Source organism: Miniopterus natalensis, chromosome 3, assembly GCF_054644295.1.
Source record: "Miniopterus natalensis isolate mMinNat1 chromosome 3, mMinNat1.hap1, whole genome shotgun sequence".
NCBI lineage: Eukaryota > Metazoa > Chordata > Mammalia > Chiroptera > Miniopteridae > Miniopterus > Miniopterus natalensis.
In genome coordinates this window covers 9,038,664-9,054,505 of record NC_142083.1, presented here as the reverse complement: position 1 = coordinate 9,054,505, position 15,842 = coordinate 9,038,664, and the positions used below count along the sequence as shown (strand labels likewise).

Here is a 15,842-nt window from a genome sequence, read left to right as displayed (position 1 = left end):
ATTATTTACAAAGAATATTGGGCAATACATGTTGTAAATTCAGGGTAGATTAAGGTAGGATGGCTTTTGGCTGAATTTGTATGGGGTTTCATGAAGTAGTAGGAACTTGCCATGGATCTTTAGTCCATAGGAATTGGACTAAAGTATAAGTGGGCTACCTAGGTAGGGAAATATATTAAGAAATAAATAACATTGAGGAAACACAAGGTGGATTCAAGAGAATTCGATCAGTTTGATTGGAAAGAATGGTTTATATAGGAAAGTAGTGAAAGATACAGCTAGAAAACGCAAGTTGAAGCTAGATTTTAATGTGTTAATGATGTGGAAAAGAATTATAGTACTTGTCAAAGTTGAGTATCCTTGTCTAGTATTACAGTCTGCTGGTAGCACAGACTATTGAGCCAGATTGCTTGGGTTTTTTAATCTTTGCTCCACAAATTATTTTAAATTCCCTGTATATTAAGTTTCTCAGTAAAATGCAGAAAATAATAGTACCTACCTTACTTGTTTGTTGTGAAGTCTAAATAAGTTGATATGTGCAAAGCACTTTGCAGTGCCTAACATACCCTAAGTAGTATGTGAATGATTGCTATTATTATGTCAGTTGAACAAGCAAGAAAAGAAAAAAAAAATTATATTTTACAAGCATTTCCCTAATAGTAATATATATGACATGTTACAAATAATTGCATCTTTTTCATTGCAGTGTTTGGGAAATGGGAAGTAATGACAGCTGGCACCTGAACTAAGTACTTTTATCGGCAACACCATTCCAGAACTTCAGGATGAATGGGGATATGCCCCATGTCCCCATCACTACTCTTGCGGGGATTGCAAGTCTCACAGACCGTGAGTTTGGTTAATTTATCTAACTTATGTTCTACTCTGTGTTAACAATGATTTTTTGAGAGACGACAACAAAAATTATTTGTAACAAAATAACAAATGTTTTTAAGATTTTAGATTTTGAATGACAAACATCATTATTTCCTTTGATTCATTGGCATACTTGTGAAAGTAACAAAACTAGTATAGTCAGCTACTAATAGGTAAGACCTTACTTTCAAAAAAGCACTCATAGAAGTGGTAACTGAAATTCCCTTCTTTGAAATGCCTTTCAAAAAAGAAAATTTGATAGCCCAACAATCTAATTTTTAGTGATGGTTATTTTGTATATCATGTTCAGTATCTGTTGAAGTTTCTTATAGATATCAACAGCCTATTTTACTCTGAACAGTTAAGTTTAAAAGAACCTTGTCATTCTTTTGAGATTTATGTAGTGTAACACATTTTTTTAGGGACTTATTCTTTTGGTGGGCATCTCTAATTCTTTGTCCCTGGGCAATGGTGCAAAAAACTACCCACAATATTAGTCCTTATATCGTCCTACCTGAATAAGTAAAGAGAAAAAATTATATGAGAAGGAAGGATAGAAGGTGAGGAGTTGGCATACTTTTCTTTGTGTAGCGCTATGCAAGATGTAGGGCTTTAAAATAAAGAAGCTATGAGGAAATAACTTCAAGAAATGTTTTTATCTGTATCCAGTATCCCCCAAATAATATTTTTCTGTTAATTTCCAGCTGATTTTAGCTGGAGGTAAAATATCTCATAGATATCAACAGCCTATTTTACTCTGAACAGTTAAGTTCAGCGTACAGACTACAGCTTTGAAGTTAGGAAAGTAGCAGGCTAGTTGATGAAGTCTGAGATAACAAGAAAGTAGCTGGTGGGTTTAGTATAACTCAGGTAAGAAAACTTTTAAAACTGTCTTTAGTTTTATCATTTTGTTTTTGGTAAGGCATAAACTCGTATAATCTGCATGAGTGCAAAATCAGATATACTACCGGGGATTTCTTATTGATTTTCCTCCCCATTATCTCAGCAAGTAATAATTTGTTTCCTGGGTTTTTATTAATAAAAAACTTGTTATTACCAATTGGAGCTGAGCAGCATGATAGTTATACTGTGTAGGCGCTTCAAAATTAAACCAAAAACAAAGACATTTTAATTAACTATCTTAACTTTTAGTTTAGGCAAATAAACAAATTTCCATTTTTTGAAGAAACATTAAATAGTTGAATTTAAAGTACCATATAAAACATTTATGTTCTTTTCTTTGCTATTTAGAATAGAGTGAAGAGAGAAGAGAACTATTTAGGAATTTATAACTTAGAGCAAAAACCCTTAGATATTCTTTTTCCTCCAGAGTCCTGCTAAAGTGAGCTATTTATGTTTGTATATACTTAATCTTTTAAAAAACATGTTACTTGTCTATCTGGTGAAGAGTCAGGTATTGTTATTTGGTTTATTTATGTGAGAGTACTGGTGATTCTGATAAATCTTAACAAGCAAAAGTAAGTGAGATTAATTAATGTAGTCTCAATTTTTGGACATTGCTTAGTTTTAACCTTACCTTTTGGCTATTTATTTAGTAAATTAATAAAAATTTGAAGTAGGAAAGATCAGTGCGAATATAAAGGAGCTGAGTTTTATTCTCAGAGTAGTATAATCTATTATGGTCCAAGTAATGTTTTAGGAATTTTGTAGAGATAATTGGGGTTTGTTGAGGGAGAAGAGGAGTATATTAATAATATTCACATTAAAAATAATGTCATATCATATTGATATTTATAACTTATTTTTGATTCTAAATTATATATAAGCACTAAAGAGACTTATTACAGTCATTCAATGTCTAATAATCTCATTTTATTCCAAATAGTCCTGAACCAGCTGCCTCTTCCATCCCCTTTACCTGCTACAACTACAAAGAGCCTCCTCTTTAATGCCCGAATAGCAGAAGAGGTGAATTGCCTTTTGGCCTGTAGGGATGATAATTTGGTTTCACAGCTTGTCCATAGCCTCAACCAGGTATCAACAGATCACATGTAAGTACAATCTAAAATAAAAAGCTTGTCTTACTAAGAGAATCAACAATCCTGGTTTTGCTTTTTATTTCAAAAACTTTGATATGTAGTTTATTTTTAAAATATATCAGTATCCAAGTGAGAATATAGCCTCTGTGATGAGATATTAATGAGATTTAAATAGGATAGTTACTTTGAGACAATAGTTCTGACTCATTTAGTTCTATGAAGATCTTTTCAATACTTTTGGAATAATCTTGCAATATCCATAAAGATGGATCTGTGCAGTGGTGTAAAATTACTCCTTTTTCCTGGTATCGTTAGAGTGGTTGGAATTCCCGTCACTAGGGACAGTGCTGCTGGCTCCACTTGGGGTGGGCTCACACACTTCTCATGGGAAGTGTAAGAAGAGCTCAAGACTAGCTCCACGGAAGGCTACTGCAGAATTAGGGACTAATTTTCACCAGGATTCATTGTACAGCCTGAGCAGAGGTGTGTATTTGTACACAATAGACTTTTTAAAATATTATTAACTCAAATTTTATAGTTATAAATTTTTGCACATAAGTATACTTGTTAAATTTTACTTTTACTGCAAAAGCAGTGCATACTTATATCTTAACAACACAAAAGTGTATAAAAAGTTAAGTCTCACCCTTATCCTTTCCATCCCACCATACAGTGATACTCGTGTATCTTTCTATCCTTTAATTTTTTTTTTTTTTTTGATTTAAAGATTTATTATTTAGAGAAATGAGAATAAAGCACATTATAGTGGAGAAGTCTCTGCCATTAGATGCAGTACATACTTTGGGGCCGTTTTTAAAGCTACTGACTCTGAGGTGAAATACTAAATGTGAATTTGCTGCTGGAGAAACTGAGAAATGGTTGTTTAAAATCAGAATGTATAATAATGTATAATAATATTTTTTCACTCCAAAAATTTAACAATGTCTAAATACTACATCATTTGCTACGTCTGTACATACTTAATCAAGTTTTCACCAAATATTTTAAGAGAGAAAAGGAAACAGTACGTATACAGTTATGATTTATTTTATGGAAAGCTACTTTAAGATTGCCCTCAGAAATTTATTGAATCTTATCATTGAACACCATCTTTATAAATCTTTCTTATTAGGTGTAATGAGTGGAGCAGTGACATGTAGAGTGTAAAATTTAAAATACTGCCTAAATTTAATTTTATCATTTATCTCACATAGTTATGAATTTAATTTGCTACTTACTTTCAGGTTTACTGAAAATTGTGACTATCCTTAACCACTTGCTTGGAGTTTTTTTCTTCTTAATGACTTTGAGAAAACAATACAAGATGGAAAAATTACGTAACCTCTGGGTCTTGTCTTAACTAATATGGCAATAGTATTTCATTCAGAGGACATTCTCAAAATGACTGACTCATATTAAGATGTAAAGGAAAAAATACATTCCAATCCAAATATCAACTTCTGTGCATAATTATCACTTCTATACCTTTCTTATTTTGAATAGTTTATTATTTATTTATTTGATGTTTTCATTGATACTTTAGAGAGAGAGAAAGGGATAGAGAGAGAGAAACATCGATTGGTTGCCTCCCCTATGCACCCTGACCAGGGACCAAACCTGAAACCTGGGCCTGTGCCCTAACTGGGAATTGAATCTGCAACCTTTTGGTTCATGGGGTGATGCTCAACAAACTGAGCTACACCCACCAGGGCTGTTTTGAATAGTTTAGATAGACTAGATTTCCTGCTTTGAAACTGATGTGAAAATCCTTAAATAAACTCATAGGTTCATAAAATATGTTTTGGGCTATTTTTTCAGTTTAAAATAAAATGGGGGAAAAAAGTTATCCTAGAGCTCTGCCGGGCGTGGCTCGGTGGTTGAGCGTTGACCTAGGATCCAGGTGATTGGGGTTTCATTCCCGGTCAGGGCATATGCCCGGGTTGTGGGCTCGATCAATGACTCTCTCATCATTGATGTTTCTATTTGTCTCTCTCCCTCTCCTTTCCTCTCTCTGAAATCAATAAAGATATATTTTTAAAAATAAAAAAAAAGTTATCCTAGAAAAAATCCTCCTCTGTCATTTTTTTATCATTTTGTTTCTTCCAGTAATAGCATCTTCAAAAGTCCATCAAATTGTTAGACATACTTGTGTGATTTGTTTTTGTACCATTAGTCTTGATTTATGTCTCAGCCTTTTCTGAATTTCACTAGTGAATTGCTATCTAGCTAATGTAGACTAGGAAATTCTTAATCAATCAATCACTATTTTAATTTTTGATATATATTTTTTTCAATGCCAGAGAGTTGAAAGATAATCTTGGCAGTGATGATCCAGAAGGCGACATACCAGTCTTGCTGCAGGCCGTCCTGGCAAGGAGTCCTAACGTTTTCAGGGAGAAAAGTATGCAGAACAAATATGTACAAAGTGGTGAGGTTCATAATAATTGAATTTTGTAGTATATTTTTTATGGGTCCATATCAGAACTTGTTTAACATGCAGTAATTAAATTGAAGTGTCTCCTTTAACAAGCTAGTCTAGCATCTGTGAATGCTGCATTGATACCTTGAATCTAGCCAAGAACAAGAAGGAAATTAAATGGTTGTTAATATTCTTGCAGTTTAATATGCAACTAAATTTCTTGAAAATTAGACAAAGTTTAAAGTGTATTTTGTTAGATAGTTTAGAGTGTATTAGTTTACTCAAAGAGCTTTAGGAATTTTTTTATTTTGGAAAATTGCATAATTGGTATGAAAGAAGTCTTTTCATTAATCAAATAATAAAAATATTTGCAGAGCTTTTCAACTTGCGTAATTATACCAGGTATTAGTTTTATTATTGATGGTGATTACCTTTATGGTTATGTAGTAACTGGTTTAACACTTCTGTTGCCTTAGCAATGGAAAAAATGGGTTTATAATAAGTTGTTATTAAGGAAAAACCTATTATAAAAGTTATAAAAGTATGATGTCCAACAGGTATAATTTTTATGTAGTCTAGGAGCACCTTTGAGTTTGGAGCATTGTTTGGGTCTGAAGCTTACTGAATTTGTCAAGCCCAAGTACTTAGATAGCTCTCAAGACTAAAATAGTCAGAAGACAATAGTTTAGACAACTGAAGAAGATTTAACTTACTTAATTGATTAATCGTATTCAAGGATATTGCCAGATTTATTGGAAGCACCTCCATGAATCTCCCCATTCCCTAGTTTTGTTTTGTTTTAATAGTATTACTTTGTTGATTTTGTGTATTTGTGTGTGAAATGTGTTTTTAAAACAATTGCATAGCTAACTGTCCATTCTCCAAAGAGAATTTTCTCTGCCTAACTCATCTTGTAGCAAATCGAAGGCAGATATGGAGGACAAGACTGTATCTTCATTAGAACTAATAGCTAGATTGCTGTAGGAGGAGACAGATCTGAATTGTGAAAGGAAAACTAGAATTACACTTGCTCTGGAAGAATCTTGGAATGAAAGAAAATATGGAGAGATTGTTGATTGGAAGAAAGACTAATAGGATAGGATTTGGTATAGGATAATGTGAGTAAATATACGATTGAATAAAGGAAGTCTTCCAAGGCTATTTTTACTACATTTTGGTAACATTTTTAAACATTTAATTTGGGTAGTAAATCACTAATAAACTTTCAGTAGAGTATTTACCATTTAGTCACATTTTGTGTTTCATACTACACATATACTTATTTTTCAGTCCAAAATGTTAGATTTCTCCATATCCTATTATGTAAAACCATAAACCAGCATTTAAAAATTAATTGCATGTTGCGATTTTTTTCTAAGCATTTTTCAAGTGATAGTTGACTTTAAAATTTTAAGAGGTGATTCTTACTAGGTGTAAATGTGAGTCAGATATGGAGAAAATTTATAATATGCAAATCATTTTATTTATACTTTTTGGGAACTTTGAGATAATCACAAAGAACTATTAGAATTTCATTTTTCCCTTTTATTTTTAAAATTATTGCCTTCAAACTAGTAATTCCAGCTTGTCCCAGTGATGACTGTTAATTCAGGTGTTTGTTTTTTTTAACTCCCATCTTATGGAATATTGCCCTCCCTGTTTAAAAAAAAATCCAGCAACAATAATTATAGTAATTAAATTATTAAGCTATGAAAAATATGATTTAGTATTGAATTTGAATTGGAAGAAAAAGCTCAAAAGTTGAAATTTAGACTATATACAAAGGAAAACACTTTAGCATTACTGGTAGACTTTGAGATGATTTCTAGCCTTCATCTCATTCAACCACTATCTTAGAGCTAGAATCCCTTCTGTAGTGTTCCTGGCAAATGAACTCATAACTTCTGTTTGAATGTTTCTGGTGAAAGGCACTTTTCATATCAATAGCAGGAAATTAAATTTGGGAATATAATGTGATGCTTTGAAGCTCCCAAAAAGATAGGCTCTGCATATCATGAGAAAGTTCAGGGTTAATGATAGGTTTTATCTTTGATTTTAAGATGTCTAAATAACTGAGTTTTTCTTATCTCCTATATAACAAAATGCCATTTGTGTAACAATTGAAGGAACAATGTCTAGCTTGAAAAGAAATGTGAGAATCTGAAAGCTACTCCTATATTTTCTCTCATTAATCAAATATTTACTTAATCCTTAATATGTGACAAAGAATTATTATGGAAGAAAGAATAGGAACATTCTGTTTTGCATCAAAATACTTTCAGATGGATTGCAGCAGCTCAAACTTTGGGCCTCTAAATAAAGTACTTTTAAAAACCTAGATCTTTAATAAAAAATAATAATTAAAAAATTTTTAAAAACACAAAGGTGTGAATTACAATGAAACAAATAGTGTTGTGAAATTAAGCCCCTAAGGATGGGAGATGTATGTAATAAAGTACTCCATTTAACAGAAAACCACCCAGAGGCCTATTGTAGAAGGAAGTGTGTAATGTTTGATCAGAGGTTAGATAAAGTGACTTCTAAAAGTTCTTTTCGGTTCTAAGGCTAAATCATGGGACTTCAAGCAAGTACAATTTTTTAAAAATTTAAATCTAAAAAGTTTAAAATTTAATCTGCTTCTAAATTAGTTATATTCCAAAAGGATATTTATGTTTTTGAAAAATGATTTAAATCATTTAAAGGCTACTTCTAGAAGAAAATAATATGTTTACCATCTTTGTGTGTGTTGTTTAGGAATGATGATGTCTCAATATAAACTTTCTCAGAATTCCATGCACAGTAGTCCTGCATCTTCCAATTATCAACAAACCACTATCTCACATAGCCCCTCCAGGTAATATATATATGTATATATATAATTTTATTTAAGTATTATTTTCTATGGTGAATATGTAGTGTATATATACATTTAGGTGATGGTGAATTATATGTAGTTAAGAAATTAAAATGCTTAGTCTTAAATAGTAACCCACATGAGCATTTACCTTAAAATGTTATGTATGGAAATGCTTTAAAATACTGATTGAAGTAGCTGACAAAAGAATATGTTAAAATAGCCAATGTGTTTGAGATAAATAAGAAAATTTATAGACTAGAACTTGGGCAGTGTGGGTTTATATACCTTAAACAGATGGATACTTTTTGAAAGTAAAATAAATGAATTATCTCAGTTTTTGTAAACTGTTTATTATAACTCTTAGATTATGATTTGTGAATGATTTTTGTATATTTCAAATTTTTTCTGTTTGCATAGATTTTTATTTTAGAAAAATTAGAGTTTGGAAAATTTTATGACAGTGAAATTTCAAGGAATACCATGTTTATTTCATTTCCTTACATTGTTTATTTGGATTTTGGGTTTTAGCCGGTTTGTGCCACCACAGACAAGCTCTGGGAACAGATTTATGCCACAACAAAATAGCCCAGTGCCTAGTCCATATGCCCCACAAAGCCCTGCAGGATACATGCCATATTCCCATCCTTCAAGTTATACAACACATCCACAGATGCAGCAAGGTAAGAAAGTTGGTTGTTTATTTAAAGGAATACCTGTTATTCCAAGCAAATTCATTTCTTTTTTAATTTTTAAAACACAAACTAAAATTCTATACTGTATACTTATTTGTCAATAAACATTTCTTTTAAGATATAGTCTAAACTATTTTTTTTTAAAGTGTTACATTTATCATTTAGAAATCCATCATTTGGGAGATAAAAGGATCAGTGTCATTTTGACTCTTTGGATTAGGTTTTTATAAAACTGAGTATATCTAGTCATAAAATTAGGAACTGCTTTTTAATTGGTCTCTCTACATGGCACTAAGCCAACGAAAAATTACATTGTAATTGGTAAAGTATATATAGTGTGAAAATTTTACTACAAAGTAGATACAATGCAGGAAGAGGAAAATTAATAATCTCAGATGCAAAAATTTCTGGGATTAGATTACTACTTCTCAATTGAAGGCAAATGTTGATAATATCATGTCTTTTTTTAAGATTATATTGCTTTGGTATTATGAAATGGCTACTAAATGATTTATAATTAGTATAAATTTATTTGTACCTTTTGAAGAGATTTTTAAAAGTGCAAAAGATAATATAACATCTGTGATTTAGTCCCCCATAATTAACAGCACATTTTTAACATTTGCAGTCAGTCATTAGTTCCTATGTATATTCTTATTTTTTATTATGCATGAGGTCAAAACATTCTTCATTTACTAACTTTTTAACTATAAGCTTTTAACTTAGTCTTCTATCAAAACAGCCAACTTCTGATTTCCCAAAGCTAGATAATGAAATACTAGGTTGAAACTATTTTATACACTAACTCAAGGAAAAATTAGTAGGCAAATCACACATTTGGAATAGATACCTTCAAATTTTATAGAATTTAGTGTGAGTGCTGAACATAAGTATGTATGTATGTAGTCTCTTGATAATTGTGAACTCATATACTCTGGCACACATAGCTATGAGGAACATTTTAAATGTAATTAATAGGACACATTCGTTGCTTATGGAAATATCCATATATACATAAGTATGTATAGAAAAGAACATAGGTTTTTCTCTAAATACTATTGTTTTTTAGCAAGATAATACTAGCTTTTTCAGAGGAATAAGCTAAAATCACAAAATCAAAAGAATAATATAGTTTGATGGCCTATTCAGTAATACAGCATTTCTTGGAAATTCTCACACACTTGAGTAACTAAATATGTAACTCAGAGGTTAGCCCCACTCAGATATAAAAATTATTATAAATAGGAAAATTTATTGTGGTAAGGAACAAATGGGTAGATAAATGGCACAAAAGAATTTAGAATGAGGCAAATATATAGGGGAATTTAGGGTATGTGCAAGGTAGCATTTAAAACATATTTTCAACTTTATAATAAATTTAACCATGCAGAAAAGTTGAAAGATGAACCCGCTCGGCAACAGGTATCGTGACTCTTTGCCCTTAAATACACCTGCTAAAAAGAAGGAAATTCTCCTGTATGAACACCAACTGTAATCATTTTCCCTAAAATTATTAAAAACAGTTCTGTTGTATCATCTAATATCTAGTCTACACTCAATTTTCACGACAATTTTCATTTCTGCGTGACAATTTTATGTCATTCGTAACCTTTTTTTTTTAATCCTCACCCAAGGATGTTTTTATTGTTTTTGTTTGTTTGTTTTTCCTTGAGAGAGAGAAGAGGGTCAGGGGAGAGAGAAACATTAATGTGAAAGAGAAACATCGATCACTTGCCTCCGGTACGCTCCCTAACCAGGGATCAAAAACCTAAGAAAGTTGAGACTTATGCCATCTTCCTGGATGGAAGAACACAGCAGGGTAAAGATTGGAATTTTTTTCAAATCTACAAATTTAATACCATATTAATAAAAATCCCAAGCAGGGTTTTTATGCAGTTTAAGCTGCTTCTAGAAATTTATGTGAAAGAATAAAAATTCAAGAACAGGCAAGGTAATTTTGAAATGTAATGAGATGTAGCTTGATCTAATAGGAATAAAGACTTATTGTAATATTGGTCCAGGCGTGGAAGAGTAAAACGTCAAGAAGTGGAATTTGATCAAGAGCCTAGGAACATACCTGTGAACAAATGGAACTTGATACATATGGTATTATATCTTAGTGGAGAAATAATTTTTTTTTTTTACTAATGATATTGAGGCAGTTATCCATACGGAAAAGTAAAATTGGGATTCCTATCTCACATTACACATAAAATTAAATTTTATATGGATTAAAGACCTAAGTGTGAAAAAACAAAAGTGTAAAACTTTTAAAAATATATAGGAAACTATCTTTTTATGATACTGTGTTAAGGAGGGAACCTCAATGGACAATACCTATGAAAAGATGCTTGGCTTAACTGTTAATCAAGAACACAGATATAAGCAACAGTCAGAGACATTTCCCATCTTCAGATTGACAGAAATTGTTGGCAAGGATATAGAGCAGTAGGAACTGTCATATACTACCAGTAGTGTACAAATGGACATAAGTAATTTGGAAAGCTGTTTGTTAATATTTGGTAGGTTTTAAAAAATGGACATACCGAGCCCCGGCTAGTGTGGTTCAGTTGTTTGAGCATTGTCCCATGCACCAAAAGGTCACCGGTTCAATTTCCTATCAGGGCACATGCCCAGGTTGCAGGTTCCACCCCTGGTCAGGGTGCGTACAGGATGCAACTGATTGATGTTTCTCTCTCACATTAATGTTTCTCTCCCCCCCTCCCCCCTCTGTCTCTTACTCTGTTTCTTAAATCAATGAAAACACATTTTTTTAAAAATGGACATATCCAGCAATTTCACTTTTTGATGCATTTGTAAAAAAAAGTCATGTATGAGACTGTACATTACAGCATTATGACAACAAAAGGCAGTTTAAACATCTAACGTAAGAATGGATAAATTATGTGCTTTATTCAGTAGAATATGTATAATATTTTTAAATAAATTAATTTAAAGCTACATGTATTAAAGTGGGTAAATTTCAAAATAGTATTGAATTTAAAAGCAGGTTACAGAAGGATATATACATATACCATTTATGTAAAGTCCTAATGTGCAAAATAGTGCTAGGTATTATTTAGGAATACATTCATAACAAAGGCGTAAAGATATAAGTAGAGTGAATTCTGAAATATAGTGTTATTTTTAGGGAGTAAGGTGAAGGGAATAGAGGAGAAGAATATGCTGATATATGGAGACCTTCAACCATATCTAATGTTTTACTTTGTTTTAAAAATACACTCGTGCTACTTAACAGTGGGGATGCTTTCTGAGAAATGCACCATTAGGCCATTTCATCATCGAGTGTATTTGCACAAACATAGATGGTATAGCGTACTATATACCTAAGCTGTATGGCCTGGCCTATTGCTCCTGTGCTACAAACCTGTACAGCTTGTTACTGTACTGAATACTGTAGGCAGTTAAAACAATGGTAAATACAGGTTTGTTTACATCAGCATCATCACAACATGGAAGTAATGCTTTGCACTACAACATTATGATGACTGTAACGTGACACATCACTAGGTGATAGGAATTGTTCAGCTCTATTATAATCTTAAGGGACTATCATCATACGTGCCGTCCATTGTTGACTGAAACCTCGTTATGCAGTGCATGACTGTGGATCTGAATGACATGTAACACAGTGTTAAGATTTGGTCAAGCTCTGAATAGTTAGTACATGAGTGCTTGTTATATTATTTTCTATAATTTCTGTATGTTTAAAATATTTCTTGTTAATAATTATTGTCCTCTAAGAATTTTTACAGTTTATTTTTATAAACCTTTTTTTTATTCTTATTAATTTCAGCATCGGTATCAAGTCCCATTGTTGCAGGTGGTTTGAGAAACATACATGATAGTAAAGTTTCTGGTCCGTTGTCTGGCAGTTCAGCTAATCATCATGCTGATAATCCTAGACATGGCTCAAGTGATGACTACCTACACATGGTGCACAGGCTAAGTAGTGACGTATGTAATATATTAGTTGCCATTAAGGTAATAAAGTAGTTCTAATATTTGTCTCATAGCCTAGTATTTTAATTCCATAATTTAAAGGATATCTCCTGTATATCAAGGATTATACTAGGTGCGAGAATCTAGCTATGAACAATATGGTTCCTGTACCCACAGAGCTTAGTCTAGACCAGGGTTGGTAAACTGATCCACAAACTAAGAATGGTTTTTACATTTTCAAAGAGTTTGAAAACAACAACAAAGAATATTATGTGACAGAAACTATATGTGGCCTAGAATATGTAACATATTTATTATCTGTTTCTTTACAAAACATTTGCCAACCCCTGGTCTAGAGGTTTAGGTTCTTAATGAAATACAATTTTATTTTTAAATATATGCTCACACAAAAATGTTCTCTTAAATAATGAACCTTTACTTATTAGTACTTAGCTCTTTTTCCCTCTAAGACCTGTATAAAACTTAAAACATATTTTATGTATAAAACATAAAATTTAATGTTGCTTTCATGTCATTAAAATATTCCACATTATGGAAATTTGTCTTGTTAGTGGTTTGGTGGTATTATCACATAATTTACATGTATCTAAGGTAATACCAGAGATGACAGTGGATGCTGTTCTCGAGATATTTACAGCCTGGTAGGGTGTTCACAGCTCCTTTTGTAGAAAATAGCAAACAAAAGTGGAGCGTACTAGTAATACCAGTTTTCTTATTCATTGCCATGCGTAGGCTGTTGATTCTTTTGGATACAATTTCAATTCTTCTAAGATATACCACGAAGAAAACAGGAAAGTGCAGAAGAATTATGCTTTTGAATTGGTACCAACACTTTACCTGTCAGTAATTTATGTCTTTTATTGGTTCTCTTTAAGATTTCTATAAAGCTTCTCCTATCATTCAAGATACAAATTTTATACTCTATTCTTAGGATGGAGATTCTTCAACATTGAGGAATGCTGCATCTTTTCCATTGAGGTCTCCACAGTCAGTATGCTCCCCTGCTGGAAGTGATGGAACTCCTAAAGGTATTATTGTAACTAAAATTTCCTTCAGCATTTCATATTTCAGTTTGATTAAACAATTCAGACTTAATTCTGATACCAAAAACTGTTTTCTATTGTTTTTCATTTATTGGATAAAAAAGCAAATCTGTACTTAGCCCTATAAACTACTGATAGTGTTTTTAGATAAATACAGTATCATTCACACTGATAAATCCAGTGGACCATAAACTTCTTGCCTTACTTAAATATTTGAAATTATCAATCAGCTTTCTCTGTGTCTCCCCCCCCCCAAAAAAAAACCTTATTTCACATTGAATCTAACTGTTTTCCTCCTATTTCTTTCATGGATTTTTTTCTCTTCAATTAACTCTTCCCCCTGCTCTCTCATTTCTCAAGGTTTCCATTATTAAACTTAATCTTTCACCTTACTTTTTTTCTTTGCTATTTTACTGTTTTTGTAACAGCATTCATTACTTCTGCTATCAGAATTTCTAAATCAATGTCTTTGGCTCTAGTCCTGTCTTCCAAGTTGTAATTTTTCATTTCCAGGCAAAACTTCCTCATATCTAGCTAGTATTTCAAATTCATGTTCAAAATTGTTCTCACTTTTTTCTACTATTCCTGTTTTTCTTAATGCTATCCCAGTTCTGAATCATCTTAAAGTTTTCTCACCTCTTAGGTAGTCATTTATCAAAATCTGGCCTGTTCTTATTACCTCCCCAAATCTCTGACATCTGTTTTCACTTGTGGTTTTTAAAATCCTAACTGTTCTTGAATTTCTAAGTTAATAGGTGATCTTCCATGGACCCTCCATAATGTCTTCAAGCAATTAGTTTATATTCTAACAACTTATTTGGTGCTATCTATTGGACATGAATTTTATTTTGTTTATCTTCAAATTACCAAAGAATCTTGTGTGGCCTTCTGTGTATAAAAGATTCACAAAATTGTGAATTTAAGTCCAGGTTTGGCTATTTTTTTAAGTACTTAAAATTAAAGTCTGATAATTTGAATTATTAGTTTATTGGAAGAGAGTGTTATACTCCACTTTGAAGAATTAGCTAATAATTAATAGTAATATAGCTGATAATGTTTTCTCTATCCATGAAAATTTCTAATTGCAGCCATCTAAAACATGGACTGGTCTGCCTCTTATTAATGTAAATATTTTTTTTCCCAAAGATTCTGTTCCAACTCTTTGATTAGGAAAATTCTTTATGAGGTGAGAGTTGAACTTTTATGAGCCATTCAAACTTTATAATTCTCTGAATTTTTAGAGATAAAAATAATCCAGCTTCTGAGAGAGAGCAACTTCCAGAGGAACTCTATTTGTAGTTAGCTCACAAGCATTCTCAGAGTGAGAAATTATTCAGACTGCCAAGGAGAAGTAACAATGGGATAGCTGGTTGATTTAGATAATCAGCCCATTTTTCCTCTAATTCTTGAGGGTGGATAGATGGGCGGGTAGATGGAGAGCTTTAGATGAAAAAAGAAAACTTTAGAACGAACAGCTTCACGAACACATTATCAGAAGTCTGCTTCTCTTCATGAGCTGTGTTTCAGCTAATTTTGAAGGTTGAATGAATCATTAGCCTAATTTGGTTTTTAAGTGAATTGTTGGAATTTGAGGTTTGTGTGCGTGTATTATATATATAATTTGCCACATCAGTTTTAAATACAAAAGCAGTGTGGTATATTATAATCTAGACTAGATATATCTGGGTTTAATGGGTTTAAGTTTTTCAAATTTGCTAGCTATATAACCTTCGGCAAATTTTTTAACCTCTATAAGCTTCATGCTCCTTTCTGCAAAATAGTAATGATATGATATTCATCATGATTTTTTGTAAACCAGTTAAATGAATTGATGTGCAAAGTACCTTGCACAAGCCCCAACACAAAATAAATGGTCCAAAAATGTTGTTTTATTTCTTTTAAAAAATATCTTGTATAAGCTTCATCTAAAAACACTATCTATTGATAGAACTTCAAACTAGTTTGTAGTAA

General features: G+C 31.9%; 1 protein-coding gene across 2 annotated transcripts in view; it reads left to right on the top strand.

The window, feature by feature from the left end:
* NIPBL (NIPBL cohesin loading factor) overlaps positions 1-15,842 on the top strand; it is a 170,948-nt gene that overhangs the window by 69,246 nt on the left and 85,860 nt on the right. For both annotated transcript variants that reach the window (XM_016224049.2, XM_087815303.1), the window contains exons 2-8: positions 707-849; positions 2,723-2,888; positions 5,177-5,304; positions 8,050-8,149; positions 8,681-8,832; positions 12,662-12,822; positions 13,760-13,856. In XM_016224049.2, coding sequence (XP_016079535.1) covers positions 786-849; positions 2,723-2,888; positions 5,177-5,304; positions 8,050-8,149; positions 8,681-8,832; positions 12,662-12,822; positions 13,760-13,856 — 868 coding nt within the window. In that variant the 5' untranslated portion in view covers positions 707-785. The remainder of the gene's footprint in view (positions 1-706; positions 850-2,722; positions 2,889-5,176; positions 5,305-8,049; positions 8,150-8,680; positions 8,833-12,661; positions 12,823-13,759; positions 13,857-15,842) is intronic.